We start from the raw sequence: 14711 nt of genomic DNA, 5'->3' as shown, positions 1-14711 counted from the left end.
ACCGATTCTTTTAGTCCACTGCAAGACGGTAACCGATGTTTTTTGAAGATGTTCCTTAAAACTTTAGTAAAAAAATCTCTGAAAATCACTATCGATGTATAAGCCATAAAATATCAGCTCAGCTTTAATTGTTTTGAAATTTTTTTAACACTTTTAAGTTTAATCCCCTTTAACGCGTTAATTCCAATGCTACAAAAACTAATATAATGTTTCTGAGGATTAGGTATTCTTTTTCTTCCATTATGGTAGATAATGTGTATTTAAAAATCAATGTTCTTCATAAAATAAAGATTTGCTTTTTGAGTATATTCAATAACCCAATTAAAACTCAAAAAAAAATAAATAAATTCTTATATAGGATATAAATATTTGTATCAAATGTCGGCTCTTGGAAATTTTTGAATGGGGTTTTCGACCCTAACCATTACAATTTTATACAAGACATCCATTCCTTTATTTATATAGAAATAAAAGTGTCTAATTTCTTTGCTCTTCGAAATAAAAATTGCGAAATCCCGCCCCGGCTCATAAAAATATTTCGCAAGTCACTCTGACAAAAAAAACCCTACCACCCCTGCAAAACGGATTGTTCCGATCTCCATATGCCTGTATACTTAGCCATTCGTTTTCTGGTAATTATAAAAAAAATCTTAATTCGTTTTCATTTCGCACGATTGTACTTCCTTCTATATGAAATATCCTCCTGATTCCCATTTCTTTTTTTTCATGTTTATTTTTCAAATAAAGTTAGTTTTAACCATGTATATTTAGTTTTAGATTTCTTTATGTAAAACCATTTAGTCAAATATCGCCACTTGACAAGTAGTATTGGAAATCTGCTTAAATCCCGAGGTTACCCCCCAAAAAACTAGGCATGCTCGCATTCGAATCAATTTGAGTTAAAGGATTTTTCATCATTGCCGTTTTATTCTTTTTATTTTTAAAAACAATTTAAATCCAATAAAAATATTAAAAAAGTAAAACATGCAAAATAATTTTTTAAATTAAAGGGTTCCTTAGAAACTCAAATCTCACACCGCGATTTGAGTTGTTTGTAAATTTTTATAAAAGGATCCACGATCTTCATTGAAATAAAATGATCAAACATTTGGGACACGACGCAGTTCTGTTCAAGATTGATGCACTTGAGACGTTCTGTCCAAGGTTAGCATATTGTTTTTTAGAAAAAGCGAAATAAATTTTTTTTCACGATTTTAAATGGTAAAAAAAAATGAATTTTCTTAAAAAATAAAATTAATACCTAGCATCCTTTGAAAAATAAGAAGTATTTAGTATTTATTAATGTATTTATAATATTAATGTGAAAGAAATTAAAGAGAATGAATGACCATGTAGAAAATAATGAGAAATAGTAGGGCGACCATACTTGTATGGGTCTATTTATAAGTTCAATTTTATATGTATTCGTTGTCTAACTATTAAAATAATCATCTTAACATAGTGATTTATTAATATGTCCTTTATTATTATTTTTTTTTAAGTTAGTCTGATTGTATAAATTAATAAAAAGGGAAAATTTTTGCCTTTGGAGCCTAACACATTTTGTTGAAATAAGTGTGGAATGAAATTAAGATGCTAAATGATCATGATATTTTCCTAATTTGTGACCTTTCAAGCTAATATAATCGTCTGAATTTTGGTTGGAAAAAAACTGAGAAACCGGTAAAACCCCAAATAGATATTTTATGCAAAAATGACAATTTGGTGGCATTTTATCACCGATCAAAGATGGGTATACAACTTGAGGTGGTGGTAGGCCAAATTGATTCATTCGAAATTTCGCCCTAAACTTTTGTATATTTTTTTTTTGATTTACTTAAAAATCCTGTATACAAAGGCCGTATTTTAATTTTTTAAATATATCCGCACCGGGTCTAAAATTTTTAAAATACCCACATCGGGCTTAAAATTTTTTTTCAAAAAATAGCCGGGCTGGGCAGTATATTTTAAGACCAAATATTTTAAATAGCCATTATTAGCTATAATTACAAATAAATAATATACATTTTAAAAAATCGGTTTCGGGAACGTTTTTTAGATCATCTCATCCCGTTCAATATACCTGGTCAGAAAGCATTTTAAAAATGTAACAACTAGTTTGTGAACCCAGCGCGTATAAATATAATGTCATAAATATTGATTTTTATTTAATAATATACTACATAATTCGATCATTATTATTATATTATTAATATAGAGATAAGGAAACTATTGGGGACTTGGATCTTAAGTAAATTTAGGAGAGCTCTTTCAAAATTTTTTTAAAATACAATTGAAGCAAAAAAATTAAAGAATATAATTGAAAGCAGATAAAAAATTATTAAATTTCATTTTACTTTCAAAGATTTTGTCATGGAGTCCCGAAAAATTGAAAGGTCTGGTAATGCTCTTGATATGAGTTATGTGATATGATTATATAAATAATATTATTTTTTCATAAATTTAATTCTATTTTTATAATTTGTTTTATAAATTTATAATATATAATCTTTAGTGCTGTAAAGGTAAACGTTGCTTCAAAAAAAACGCGTTTATTAGTCCCTTTAAAGAGGAAACACGTTTCTTATTAAAAAAGAAGGCGTTACACGCTACATAAAAAATACTAAATATATATATGATTTTATTTTTTTTATTAGATAATAAAAATATCAGATAAGTTCTTTTTGTAATTATTTTTTATCCATTTTTAACATTTTATTTACAAAACCTTGATCAAATAAACAGGAGCGCTTAGTGCTAAACAGAGAGGAGGATTTTATTATATTTAATAAATAAAAAATTTAACTGGAGGAATTTATTAAAAAATTTAAAGAATGATTTTTTATTCTCAAGAAATTTTATTAAATCATCTTCACAAGAATCTTCATTCAGATACTCATCAATTTTTTTTTTATATCTTCATCAGAATTAAATCTGTATTCATATTTTTCATATGTTTTTTTAGATTTAGTTGCTGGGCATCGAGGTTAAAATATTTGATTAGGGCACAATTTAAGCTTTAAAGTGTAGATTTAGTGCTCTTTTAATCGTTTAAAAAACGATTCATACTGGAGTCAGGGCCGAGTTAAATTATCTTCATCTAAAGAAATAAGTACTATTGACATATATTATTTATAAAATTGATTATAATATTAAAGAACACGAATTAACACACTTTGATTGATTCTATATTAATCAGATTAACAATCTTAACTGTAGAATTTAAGAGCAAAAATTTAATAAATAAAATAAAAATGAAAAACGTTGGTGGTTGATCTGAAATAAAAATTTGTCTTAAATTATAAAATTTTAATAAAATAAAAAATATTTTTTCCAAATTTTTTAAGAAAAAGTTAAAGTAACGAGAAAAATAAACACTTCACTCGTTACTCTTTAAACAAGTAACGAATGGCGTTACTATTCCACAAAAAAGGTAACGGCTTTAATAACAACGTTACTTTTATCGACGTTACTTTACAGCACTGATGATTTTTGATTTATATAAAATAAAAAGCAGCCTAAATTAAAAAAAATAAATATTAGATAAACTCTTGGACTCAAATTTTTTAAAAAATGGGTTCCGTTCATGTTTATAAGGAGTTTGAGATTGGATCCGGGTAAGGTTTATAAAAAAGAACTCTGGTATTCGGTTCATGGCTTCATGTTTAATCTCACAAAAATACCTTCTGAACAGGATTCTCAGCTCCGGGTTAAGATTCGCTTCAAAGCCATTCTAATATTAATAGCCTACTCTTGTGAGAAACATTGGATTTTTATTCATTACTTCGAAATTTCAATGATTATTAAACAATAATATTTAATTTAGAGTGGGATTATTTTTATTTCGAAATTGATTTAACGAATTACTATTTATAGTGTTAATTATAAATAAGATTTTACCTTGATACTTATATTTTTAAATAACCTATTACAATGTAAATAGAAATGTTCATATTTACTTAAATCGCTATCGAATCAAAATTTAAAAAAAATGTAAATCTTCGATTTTTTGCAAATATTTCCAATGATTTATTGTAATAACCTAACTGTTTCCGAAATTATTTAAAAATCAAATCAAAGTTTAGCTCGTTTAGATTGGACTTCTTTCTGATTTTGGGTTAATGTATATTGTGCATTTTGGATATTCATTTCATAATTTTATTTAATTCAGGATTTTTTTGGATGGTGTATGAAAACATTGCTATAAATGGTCATAAAGAATAAATAATGCTTTATCTCATACAGCATCCATAATTTTTGTTGGACCTGCCCCACGAAAAGGTAGTTCATTTATGCTAAGAAGTAGTATCGAATCAAATATGATTTAAATAACGATTAGGGTTAATTTGATGTATCTCGGTGTCCTTATTTATATTAGGATTATTATCATGCCATATTGTTATTAAATTTAAATGAGCTACTAAGCTTCCATTTTATTGCAATCCCTTCTTTGAGGTTAACGCATTTTACGAATTTCTGAATCTAGTATTGTTAAAAACCCGATATTGATCGATTTTTAAAAACGGCCCGAGGATTTTAGCCCAGGGATGCGAACCCAGCAAAGTTTTGCTCAGGTTCGGTTCGTGTTTGGTTTAAGGTAAAATAAAAATAGGTGGGTTTGTTTGGGTTCGTAAGGGAAATATTTATGAACCCGGGTTTGGTTCCGGGTTCAGCTCGGGTTTAAGAATTTTTGAATTGATGAAAAAAATATACATAAATTTGGTATAAAAAATAAATTTTTTATTTTATTTATAGGCAAAATGTAGTAAAAATAACAAAGCATATTCACGTATCAATTTAAAAATTTAATGACATATTTCTTTAAATTAACAATATCCAATATGATAATTTTTACTTTGACTTGCTCACTTTCATTTACCTCTAATTAATAATTATTGAGAATAAGTTAAAAATTAAAAATAAATGACGTAAATGAATTTTAACACTCCAATAGGAATCTTTGAGAATAAATTTAAAAAATGGCGTAAATGAATAAAGTTGTTTAAAATTTATTAACACTTTACTTATTCGAAATTTGAAAATATTATAAAATCTCAATTAAATTATTAATATTTGTATTTACAATTAAACAAATATCTTAATATATGATTTTAAACAATACAATGAATCCGGTTGAACCCGGGTTTAAATATAATTCACGGGTTCGGTTCCGGGTTTTGAAAATTTTATAACGGGGTTCAGGTTCGTTGGGGTTCAGATTTATTTTCCCAAAACCCGGTTTTTTCTCTGGGTTCGGGTTTGGTTCGGCCAAAATAATACTACAAGAACCTGGAGATTTTGCTCATAGATGGAAGAAAGGTTTAACCCTTTTTCCCAAATTTCAAGGCTTACATAATATTATTTTGGTTAAAATATTATTCGGGCCGTTTCAAAAAATCGAATCATATAGGACTTTTTAACAACAATCCCTCTTGTCCAAATTCATCACTTGAGAGACTAATAAGCAAATAGATATTTTATAACCAATATTTTTATTGGTATGTTCTTGTTTTTTAATATGTATTAATTAAATAATATTTTTCTAAAAATTTGGTTGTATTTTTATTTAGATTTTAATTATTAATTGTGAATTAAAATAGAGTGTCCAACCTGACTATGTATAAAAACAAGGAGAGAGAATGAAGGAAGAGTCGCAGAAGAGAGTAGACTCTCCCCCATGGGAAAATTTTAAAATTATTAAACCTAGAATATAGGTAATATAAATAACACTTGAAAACAAACGAGAATGTCATTGTTCCAGGTGTGCCTTCAATTTATAAAAAATTTTAAATCAGAGTGATGTATTCTCTAACGATCAATTTATATTTAATTTAATCAAATTCAGACTTGCGTCATTTGGTTTATAAAAAGATAATTATCATTCTATTATTGTTAAAAAATGACAAAAATAGCTTTTAAAATGTGATATATTTATTAACTAATATTGATATAAGATTAAAGTAAGGCACTAATAATAGCCTTAATTTCCTATAGGCAAATTTTTTTAAAATATTTCTCATAATATTGATAATTGATTTTTAAAAGAAAAAAATTTTTCGATGAATATTTTAATCAGCATCGTATTGGCGATTTTTGTGTCCGAAATATCATCGAAAGGTATTTTTTAATTTATCTATTTTTGTATTATTTTATCTCAAATCGAACCATTATAAATGTAGTGCATTGCCCTATAAAGAAATCCAAGAAAGGTTAATTTTTAGATGCCTTTACAAGAGTAAATATCGAAAAATACGCTTTTTTAAATAGGATTCTTAAAGAAAAAATTGAATTTCCCATATGATGAAGTTAGAAATTTTACCAAGAAAGGTTAATATTTTGATTTTTAAATTTGATACATATTCCATCAAATTTTTCTCCAACTTTTTTTTTAGTAAGATCATATAAAGACTTGTGCGATATCGAGATAAGGCCCGGCTATTACAATATCCAAGATTCTAAAACCAAAAGTCTACACAAGTAAATCTTATATATATTACTACAGGTGTTGAAATTTTTTAAATTAAAGAGAAACACCAATTTTTTATCAATAATTTTAGATAAGTTTATTAATTTTGAAAAAGTAAGCAATGTGATTACTTATTTATAATAAGAGTTATTTTAGACTATTGCTCGGGAACACATGTATCGGTAAATTGTCCTATATTAAAAAGATATTTTAAACCCCATATATGTTTTTTATTTATTTTGAAGTGAAAGCTAATCCATAATATGTGTTTTATAGAAATCAAGCAGATAATATCTTAAAAAATAATTTTAAACTATATTTAATATATATCTTAAAAACTAATTTTAAAAACTATTTAATATTATACTAACCCCATTAGCTTATATCATGCATTGGCCTATATGTAGATTCCTTTCATTTTAAACAACTTTAAATATCATTTTAATTTGTAATTTATGTACCGATTCCTGGGTTCCCTAAGGGGTTATTTTTTTTAACATTAGTATAATGTATCAGAAATCTGCACGGAGTACAAAATTTTAAGCCTAGCCGGGTATAAAATTTTTTTTTTTTCTTTTCAATTTTAAGCCCGGCTAGAATTTCTTTGGCCCGAATATTGTTATTAAGAGCTTGATTTAACCGTTTCTAAATTAAGATTCTGGCAAAAATAATATTACACAAGCCTTGAGATTTCGTAAATAGATGTCCAAATCTTTCTGATATGTGTAAAATCTCTAGACTTGCGTAAATATTTTGTATTTTTTTTGGGTATTTCTTTCATTTTACGTGACTTGGGTAAACATTTTTCAAAATAATTTCGATATTTTTGAATAATTTTGCCTTTTGTATTTTTTGTAAATTGTTTCGAAATTTAAAGTATGAGCTCTAATTAATGTTAAACAATTATCGAAAACTTATTAATTGATTATTTTTTAAAGATAACAAATTTTTATAAAAATTTACCATTTTATTGCCTGCTCAGGGTGGCCCTGAAAGGTATCTAATATACAAATAATTTTTTTTTCTTCGTTTTATGTTATATTATATTTAAAAAAAGGAATATCTTATTATTTCGAGATGGCGACATCGTAGAGACAAGGCTGGTCGGTAGTTTTAGAAAAACTAGTTACGATGCTTTCAGGAACCAAATAATAATTTTTCCCGAGGATAGCATTAGAGGATTCATGAATTTTTTTTCTCAGAACCAAAATGTCACTATATATGCTAGGAAACAGGTTAATTATATTACTCAGCTATCCCAAAAACTTAAATTTTTCTTTAGCTTTTCAAAAAAAAGTACTTTAATTTTTTTTTTACACCCTGGATTTTGAGACAACCTTTTCCAAAACTTCATATCAAAAATAATTAATTAGATTAATAACATTTATATAAAATTATGTGAATGGTCTTGAATTTAACATTGTTTCGATGTTAGAGAGTTAATGCAAATGTTTTTAGATAGCCAAAAATAACGTTTAAATTTTCTTACTTTTCTGTGAATGTAAAAATAATTAAATTAACCTTTATCTAAGAAATACAATTTTTATCTAATTAAATATTTTGTCGGAAACATTTATAAACTAATTTTGATCCCACAAATCTTATCATTTATAATGTTTTTGAGAGCTCTATAATAGGTTTATTGAGTGCCTTACATTAAAAAAGTTACGTTGCAAAAAAATAAAAATGTGTTGTTACTTTACAAATAAATAACACAAGTATAGATTATAAGAATAAAAATATTAAGTATATAATGAAAAAAATTATTATCAAAAATTTGAATTATATAGCCCTGATTTTTAGAAAGTAACTAATGTCGTTACATTATAGAAGTAATTTAGAATAATTTTTAGGAAAAAGTAAGTAAAATAGTATATTATTTCGAGTTAAAGATTTTCTCTTTGCAAACAATTACTTTTGAAAGAATAATTTTAAATATTAGAGATATGAAAATAAAAAATTCATTTTATACTCTTTTTATTTTCTAAGTTTTTAATATTGTGTTTATTCGATTAAAAAAGAATTTTATAGAACTCCGCCCTAACAGTTACGATTTAGGAAATATTACCATGATGAATGTCATAACAAGCAAAAGGAAATATTTGTACATGAAACACTATGCCTACGTAAAGATTTAAATATCATTGTCTTACATATCATAGTGATGAAAAACCAGTGAACAACTTAAGCCTCCCCCGCTTGAAATCTCTACGCCACCCCCACCCCCCCCCCCCCCCCCCCAGATAAAAAAAATTTTAGGTTCCTTTATATTTATTATTCTTTCATAAAGATTATATTTTTAATACTGTTACCATATAAATTAGCCTCCGAATACAGGTTTATGTTCTCTTATTCCGATATAAAATAATATCAAAGATCTGGAGAGGTAAAATTTTAAGCCCAGATTTTTCAAAAATAAACCATAAATTTTTAGCGGTAAAAGGAAAATGTTAGGCTAAATGATTCTCCAACAAATATATTTAATGTTATTTTAAAAAAAATTGACCCAGCCCGCATTTCGTAAATTGTTCGCTTTTACTTTTTAAGCCTGGCCTAATAATGTTTATATATATATACTAATAGATTGGCGATTCATTCAGTGTAAATATATAGAAGCCGGTTGTAGCACCATCATGTGGTTTCTTCGTCATTTATATGACATTAATGTGTATTCATATGGTGATAAATAAAGAGAATTAGTCGAAGTGCAAACCATAAAATGGCGCTAGAGCTGACTCCTGAATGAATAGCCAATCTAATAGTATGAAAACAGTATTAGCCCAGTCCGTAGTTTCACCCGGTCTTACAAATTTTTGAAAAGTATACATACATTTTATATTTTTTCCCCACTCCAAATAGTTGTTTGTACAGCAAAGTTCCAAGGGCGTAATAGTAAAATTCAATAGCAATGAAGAGGATATTATAAAAGACCATGTTTTGGTGCATCTAATCCTAGGAGCTTCAGCCCCACCCCAATATGTACCATTTGAAGGAGGTCAGCTCGTGTTAACTAAATCTGCCAAAATTTGCACTAAAAATGAATAAATACTCAAATACAATATTGTTAGATAATTTAATTTTACCATCAAAATGCCAATAAAAACCTATCTAATTCTTTATTTAATTCATGCATTTAAGTATAGGAAAAATAAAAATACAATAGTTAAGCTACAAAGCATAAAAGAAATTGTATATACTAAATTCTTTAAAAAAGATATCCAGACTTTCTTAATTATATTTTCTCTTCCAAACTATTGCAATGGTTAATTAGCTATTTGGCTGTTTATCTACTAAATCAATAAAAATTCAGTTAAGTTTAGCCAATTGAGAGCTATACTTATTAACTTTGCTTATTATTCTGTGTTTGAAAACATAACAAAATTTATCACATTTTTTGCTTTTCCCCATAAGTGCGTTTTTGCTTTGAATTTCCGAGCCCTAATGATAAGTAGTTAGATTTTTGGTAGGGTTGGCATCATTTAATTCATTTTATTTAAATCATAAAAAAATCATTGATTTTAATCATAATTATTCGTTTATAAATTAAACATTTTATTAGATCACTACATTTTGCTTATAAGTTGCAATTAATTGTGTAATTTTATTAAAGACAATTTTATCTTAAGTTAATTCTGAAATAAATTTTTAATATAATAAATCCTATAAAAATCTTTATTAATTATTAATGTTTAAATTTAATGAAAAATCTCTTATAATTTTTCGAATTATCTTTATTTAAATTTTTATTTGAAATTTAATTCATAATTAATATAAAAAATATCTTTTCATTTATAAAAATTTTATATATAATCAAACCCCATTCAACCAAGTTTATTCATAAATTTCACAGGTTTAATATGATAAATGAGTTAATAGAATTTTCCAGGACATATATCAGAGATTTGCAGGCCCGGCCCTAAGCCAGTGGGCCGTATTTTAGTTTTTTTTAAATACGGACAAGGCCCAAAAAAATTTTTTTTTTAGAAAAATCTGGGCCAGGCTGTGCACATGGTACCTCTGCAGGTCTTTACATAGAAATATTTTGGTAATCAAGAACTTTTTTAAAAAATTTTTTATTAATATCTAATTATAAACAGATATATACTTTTTGGGCAAAAAAAAATTGCACAAAATTTTTTCAACATTTAAAACAAAATTAAATTAATAATCTATATTACAATACTATAATATCACAATTTAAAAATAAGATAGTATAAAAATTGATAAGAATTTTCAAATATAAGAATATTTATATAATAGAGGACTTTGGTATAAATATTAAATGTCATAAGATACGATGAAAATTTATAATCCTTGAATACAAAAGGTAATCATTTTTTATATATAGCATTTTGGTTTAAATCAGTACTATCATTTTAAATTTTATTTAGTCGTTCCTTTTAAAAACAAGGGGAATAATTACTAAAATTTCGAAGAACTCTAAATAACTGTTTAAAAGTTTTAGTTTAAAAATGGTCTAAATTTATCACAAGCTTGACTCCGAAGAGACTAATAGCCAAGCGAGTGTTGTAACTAGTATTTTAAATGAGCTTTCTAATCAATAGAGATCGAAATTAATTATAAAAAAATATTGGAAAACATTTGATGGCTGACTACATATATTTGTAAATAAAATGCTTATGAAAATAAATTTTTTTTTTAAATAAAAATTTAAAGTTACAAGCCAGATATTTACCAACCGTTCAAGTTCAAAAATTCATTGTTTTTTATTCAAGAGATTCTAAATTTTTTGTTTTACTCTACTAAATTTTAATATTAAAAGCTAGGAGAATGGTGGAATGTCTCTAGAGTGTCAATCATAATAATATATATAAAAATACATAATCTTTGTTGGATAATAACCTTTCAATATAATAATAACATAAGTATAATGGTCAAAAAAATAAATATCATATAATATAGTAATACATACATACATTATATTTTAAGATTTAACCCTAATAAGGTTTCAAGTGTTTTTAAAATTATTTTAAAGCGAAAAGTTTCATTTATTCATTTCTCGTTTATGAGGATTCAAAAAATTACAATTTAAAAGTATTTTATCTTCCTTTCAAAATAATCCGCATTCTTTAAGGTTGTTTTTGATGATGATGTCCGTGACAGCGTCGAACACGAATCTTATATTTTCCGTATCCGTTGCGCAAGTAAAATGAGCGTATATCTCTTTATCGTTGCTTCCAACATTTATCTCCCTTATATCCTTGAAATTTTCAGTTCTGGGATGGCCGTTGGTGCCGTTATTAATTTGTGAATATTGAAGGGAACGTTTGTTCAAGGCTTCGAATTTGTGCTGGATGTAGGCGCCGGCTTCTTGGTAGGTGTTAGGACCTGAATATAGCATTATAGTGTTGAAGAAAATGTATGAGTTGAATAAATGAGTAAAAAGAGATATGAGTGGACCAGTTCAAAATAAATCTCTCTCATAGTTAATAACAAATTTTAATATGATTTGAGGTTGTTTGAATTAGGCGGAAATTTTAAGTGAAGAAAAAAAATTGTACAATTCCATATTTTTTTTAACGATTCAACAACATGATTTTCTAAATACTACTAAAAATTCTAGATATTGCTGTTTGATTATTATTTTTTTATTTTTAATGTATTCTTTTAAAAATGGAAACTTTATAAAATAATTCTTTTTCTCCCATAGTAAAAAAAAAGGAAGATTTTTTTGTAAAATATTTTAGGTTTCAATTTCTACAAATTTTATTTGAGATTTATCTTATTTTTTACAATTGGTAAGAAAAGAAAGAAGACGTATCTTAATCTTGACTATTGATTTTTTCGAATTTATGGGAAGTCATTAAACCACCAGGATTTATAGAAGAAATCTGAATTCCTGAATCGATGGGAAAATATTAGCCAGTTATAGCTTAAAGTAAATAACCAAAAAATAAATAAGGACAATTTTGGACATTAGCAGAAACTATGAATATACAATCTAATGTTAACTCGAAGAGATTATTACATTTTGTAACCAACATCTTTAAAATAATATATATTTACGTTCATTTTTAAAATAAAAATTAGACTTGGAAATGAAATATTTGTAGTTGCTAAATAAGATAAGCTAAAAAAAAATACCCGAATATTCGGGGAAACATTGATTAAGGGGAGATTTTTGAATCTTTTCTTGAAACAAATCCTTTTTATTCAAGAAGAGGATGATTGAGGTATCGACAAACCATTTGTTGTTACATATAGAATCGAAAAGTTTCATGCTTTCCTTCATCCTATTCTAAAGGTGTGAATAGTGTTTTTTTTTAAATCGTGTTTTTAGCAATTTATAAATACATATTTTCCTTCTTTGAAACTCCCTTCTCAATTTTTTTTTATTTCAATGTACTTTTAATAATATTTTATATAGAGTAACAGCTAAAGAAAATTTTTTTTTTAACCTTATCGTCTGAACACTGCTATGATAATAGTCTCTTCCGTAATGAAAAAAAAACTCCTTTTTTAAAAAAAATACTGTCCCCATATTTTTATCCCAATTGAATATATACCGTGTCATCATCCTCCGCTAATTTCAGGTCGTAACCGCTCAATGATACGCAAAATATGATGGCCGTTACACCTTCAAAACAGTGAATCCATTTTTTACGCTCGGATCTTTGACCACCTACATCGAACATTCTTAATTTTGTTAGGATAAAAAAGGAAGAAAATAAATTTTCATAACAAATATAAATTCATCCGCTAATCAAAATATTTTTAAAGGTAATAGGAAGGCGTTATTTCTTCTTTAAATTTATTGAATCATAAGATTTCTTCCGCATTCTGCGTTTGAATTATTACTGTGTTCTTATCTACCATTTTGAATGATGATTAATATAAAAATTAATTTTTGGAAGGAGCTTTGTTGTTAGATTCGGAACCAAGAACTATAGGGGAGGAACGAAATCGGAACAGTTCCGGATCTTCCGAGTTCTTGTAGACGTTTGAATATAAAAATTTTGATGTAACGGAAAACCAAACATTTTTAACCTTAAAATAAACTGGAAGGGGTACACCAATACTCAAGTAAATATTTTTAATTATAAAGGATATGTAATGGAAGAGGAACGAAAAAAAATTGCTATACAGTATTCCTGTTTTTTTAATGGAGGATGTGATTAATTAAAATCGTATGGGGAGTCGGATCTTAAGATCCTATGCTATTAGTGAAGACCGAACCAATGCACTCGGACCGGACCACGATCTTTAAAAAAATCGATACATTACGAAGAATAATATAAAAAAAAATTATTCACGTCAGTTAAGCAGATGCTTTAAGGAGAAAAATTCGTCCATATAAATGGATTAAACACGACATTCAGCCCCACATTTTGTATATATTAAGTACAAATATGAAGGTATAGCTATAAACAAACTAATCAGGGTTAATTGGTTATGTGTCATAAAAAATAGAATTTACACACTTAACCCAAGTCCGGATTAACCTGGGTTTGGTCCAGGTCTGATATAAATTAATAGTGAATTACCCAAATAAATAAAATAGAATGAGGTAAGCAAATTTAATTTGGTAAAAAAAACTTTAAATAGTCATTTATTATAACTGGCAAAAAAAATAATTGAAAAAAGGTAATCAAGTCAGGATAGTTATATTTTAGGATATAATAATCTTTCATTTTGTTAGAAATCAATCAAAATATGAACAAAAATTCCTAAACCCGGTCCGGGGAAGAAATCATAAATATTTTCGAATTCAGAGCCTTACTTTGACAGTATATGTTAATTTTTTTTGTCTAATGTTAATAAATAATTTGATTTGCAACTTATTTAATTAGTCTCCTATCTTTTAAAATGGTAAATTTCATTAATAATATTCTTCATGAAATATAATATTTTAATAATAAATAAGGAAATAAATAAAACAAGTTAATTTATATCAAAAAACCGGGTTAAGAAAAGAAAATTTTAATAAAAACGACCTTGGCCTGATCCATCATTCACAGTTAGAGCAAAATATATAAATAAGAAGGATCTGAGCCTGGTCACCTCTACAAAATAATGACATTAAATTTAATTTTTAAACAAACTTGAAATGCAAATTTTTGAAAGTAAATTGGGTTTCGACGATGCCGGTGGTTTTAACCCTCGTTCTCAAAACATCTTGAACGGTTGGCACGTATCCTGGGGCAGATATTCTGTCCAAAGAGTCTAGATAACTTAAAATATTTTAATCTAAATTTAGAACTCTATCAAGTTCTAGCGTAGCTAA

The 14711-nt window shown here is 26.4% G+C and overlaps 1 protein-coding gene across 3 annotated transcripts in view; it reads right to left on the bottom strand.

Moving 5' to 3' along the window:
* Window positions 1-10745: 10745 nt before the first annotated feature.
* LOC135927161 (guanine nucleotide-binding protein G(i) subunit alpha-like) overlaps window positions 10746-14711 on the bottom strand; it is a 33378-nt gene continuing 29412 nt past the window's right edge. For all 3 annotated transcript variants that reach the window (XM_065463106.1, XM_065463107.1, XM_065463108.1), the window contains 4 exons: window positions 14530-14658; window positions 12994-13123; window positions 12572-12725; window positions 10746-11815 (listed from right to left, as the gene is read on the bottom strand). In XM_065463106.1, coding sequence (XP_065319178.1) covers window positions 11538-11815; window positions 12572-12725; window positions 12994-13123; window positions 14530-14658 — 691 coding nt within the window. In that variant the 3' untranslated portion in view covers window positions 10746-11537. The remainder of the gene's footprint in view (window positions 11816-12571; window positions 12726-12993; window positions 13124-14529; window positions 14659-14711) is intronic.

This window comes from Gordionus sp. m RMFG-2023, chromosome 3 (assembly GCF_954871325.1).
Source record: "Gordionus sp. m RMFG-2023 chromosome 3, tfGorSpeb1-WG-v2, whole genome shotgun sequence".
NCBI classification, from domain to species: Eukaryota; Metazoa; Nematomorpha; class Gordioida; order Chordodea; family Parachordodidae; genus Gordionus; species Gordionus sp. m RMFG-2023.
The sequence above is the reverse complement of the archived record's forward strand: the minus strand, read 5'-3'. Positions and strand labels throughout refer to the sequence as shown.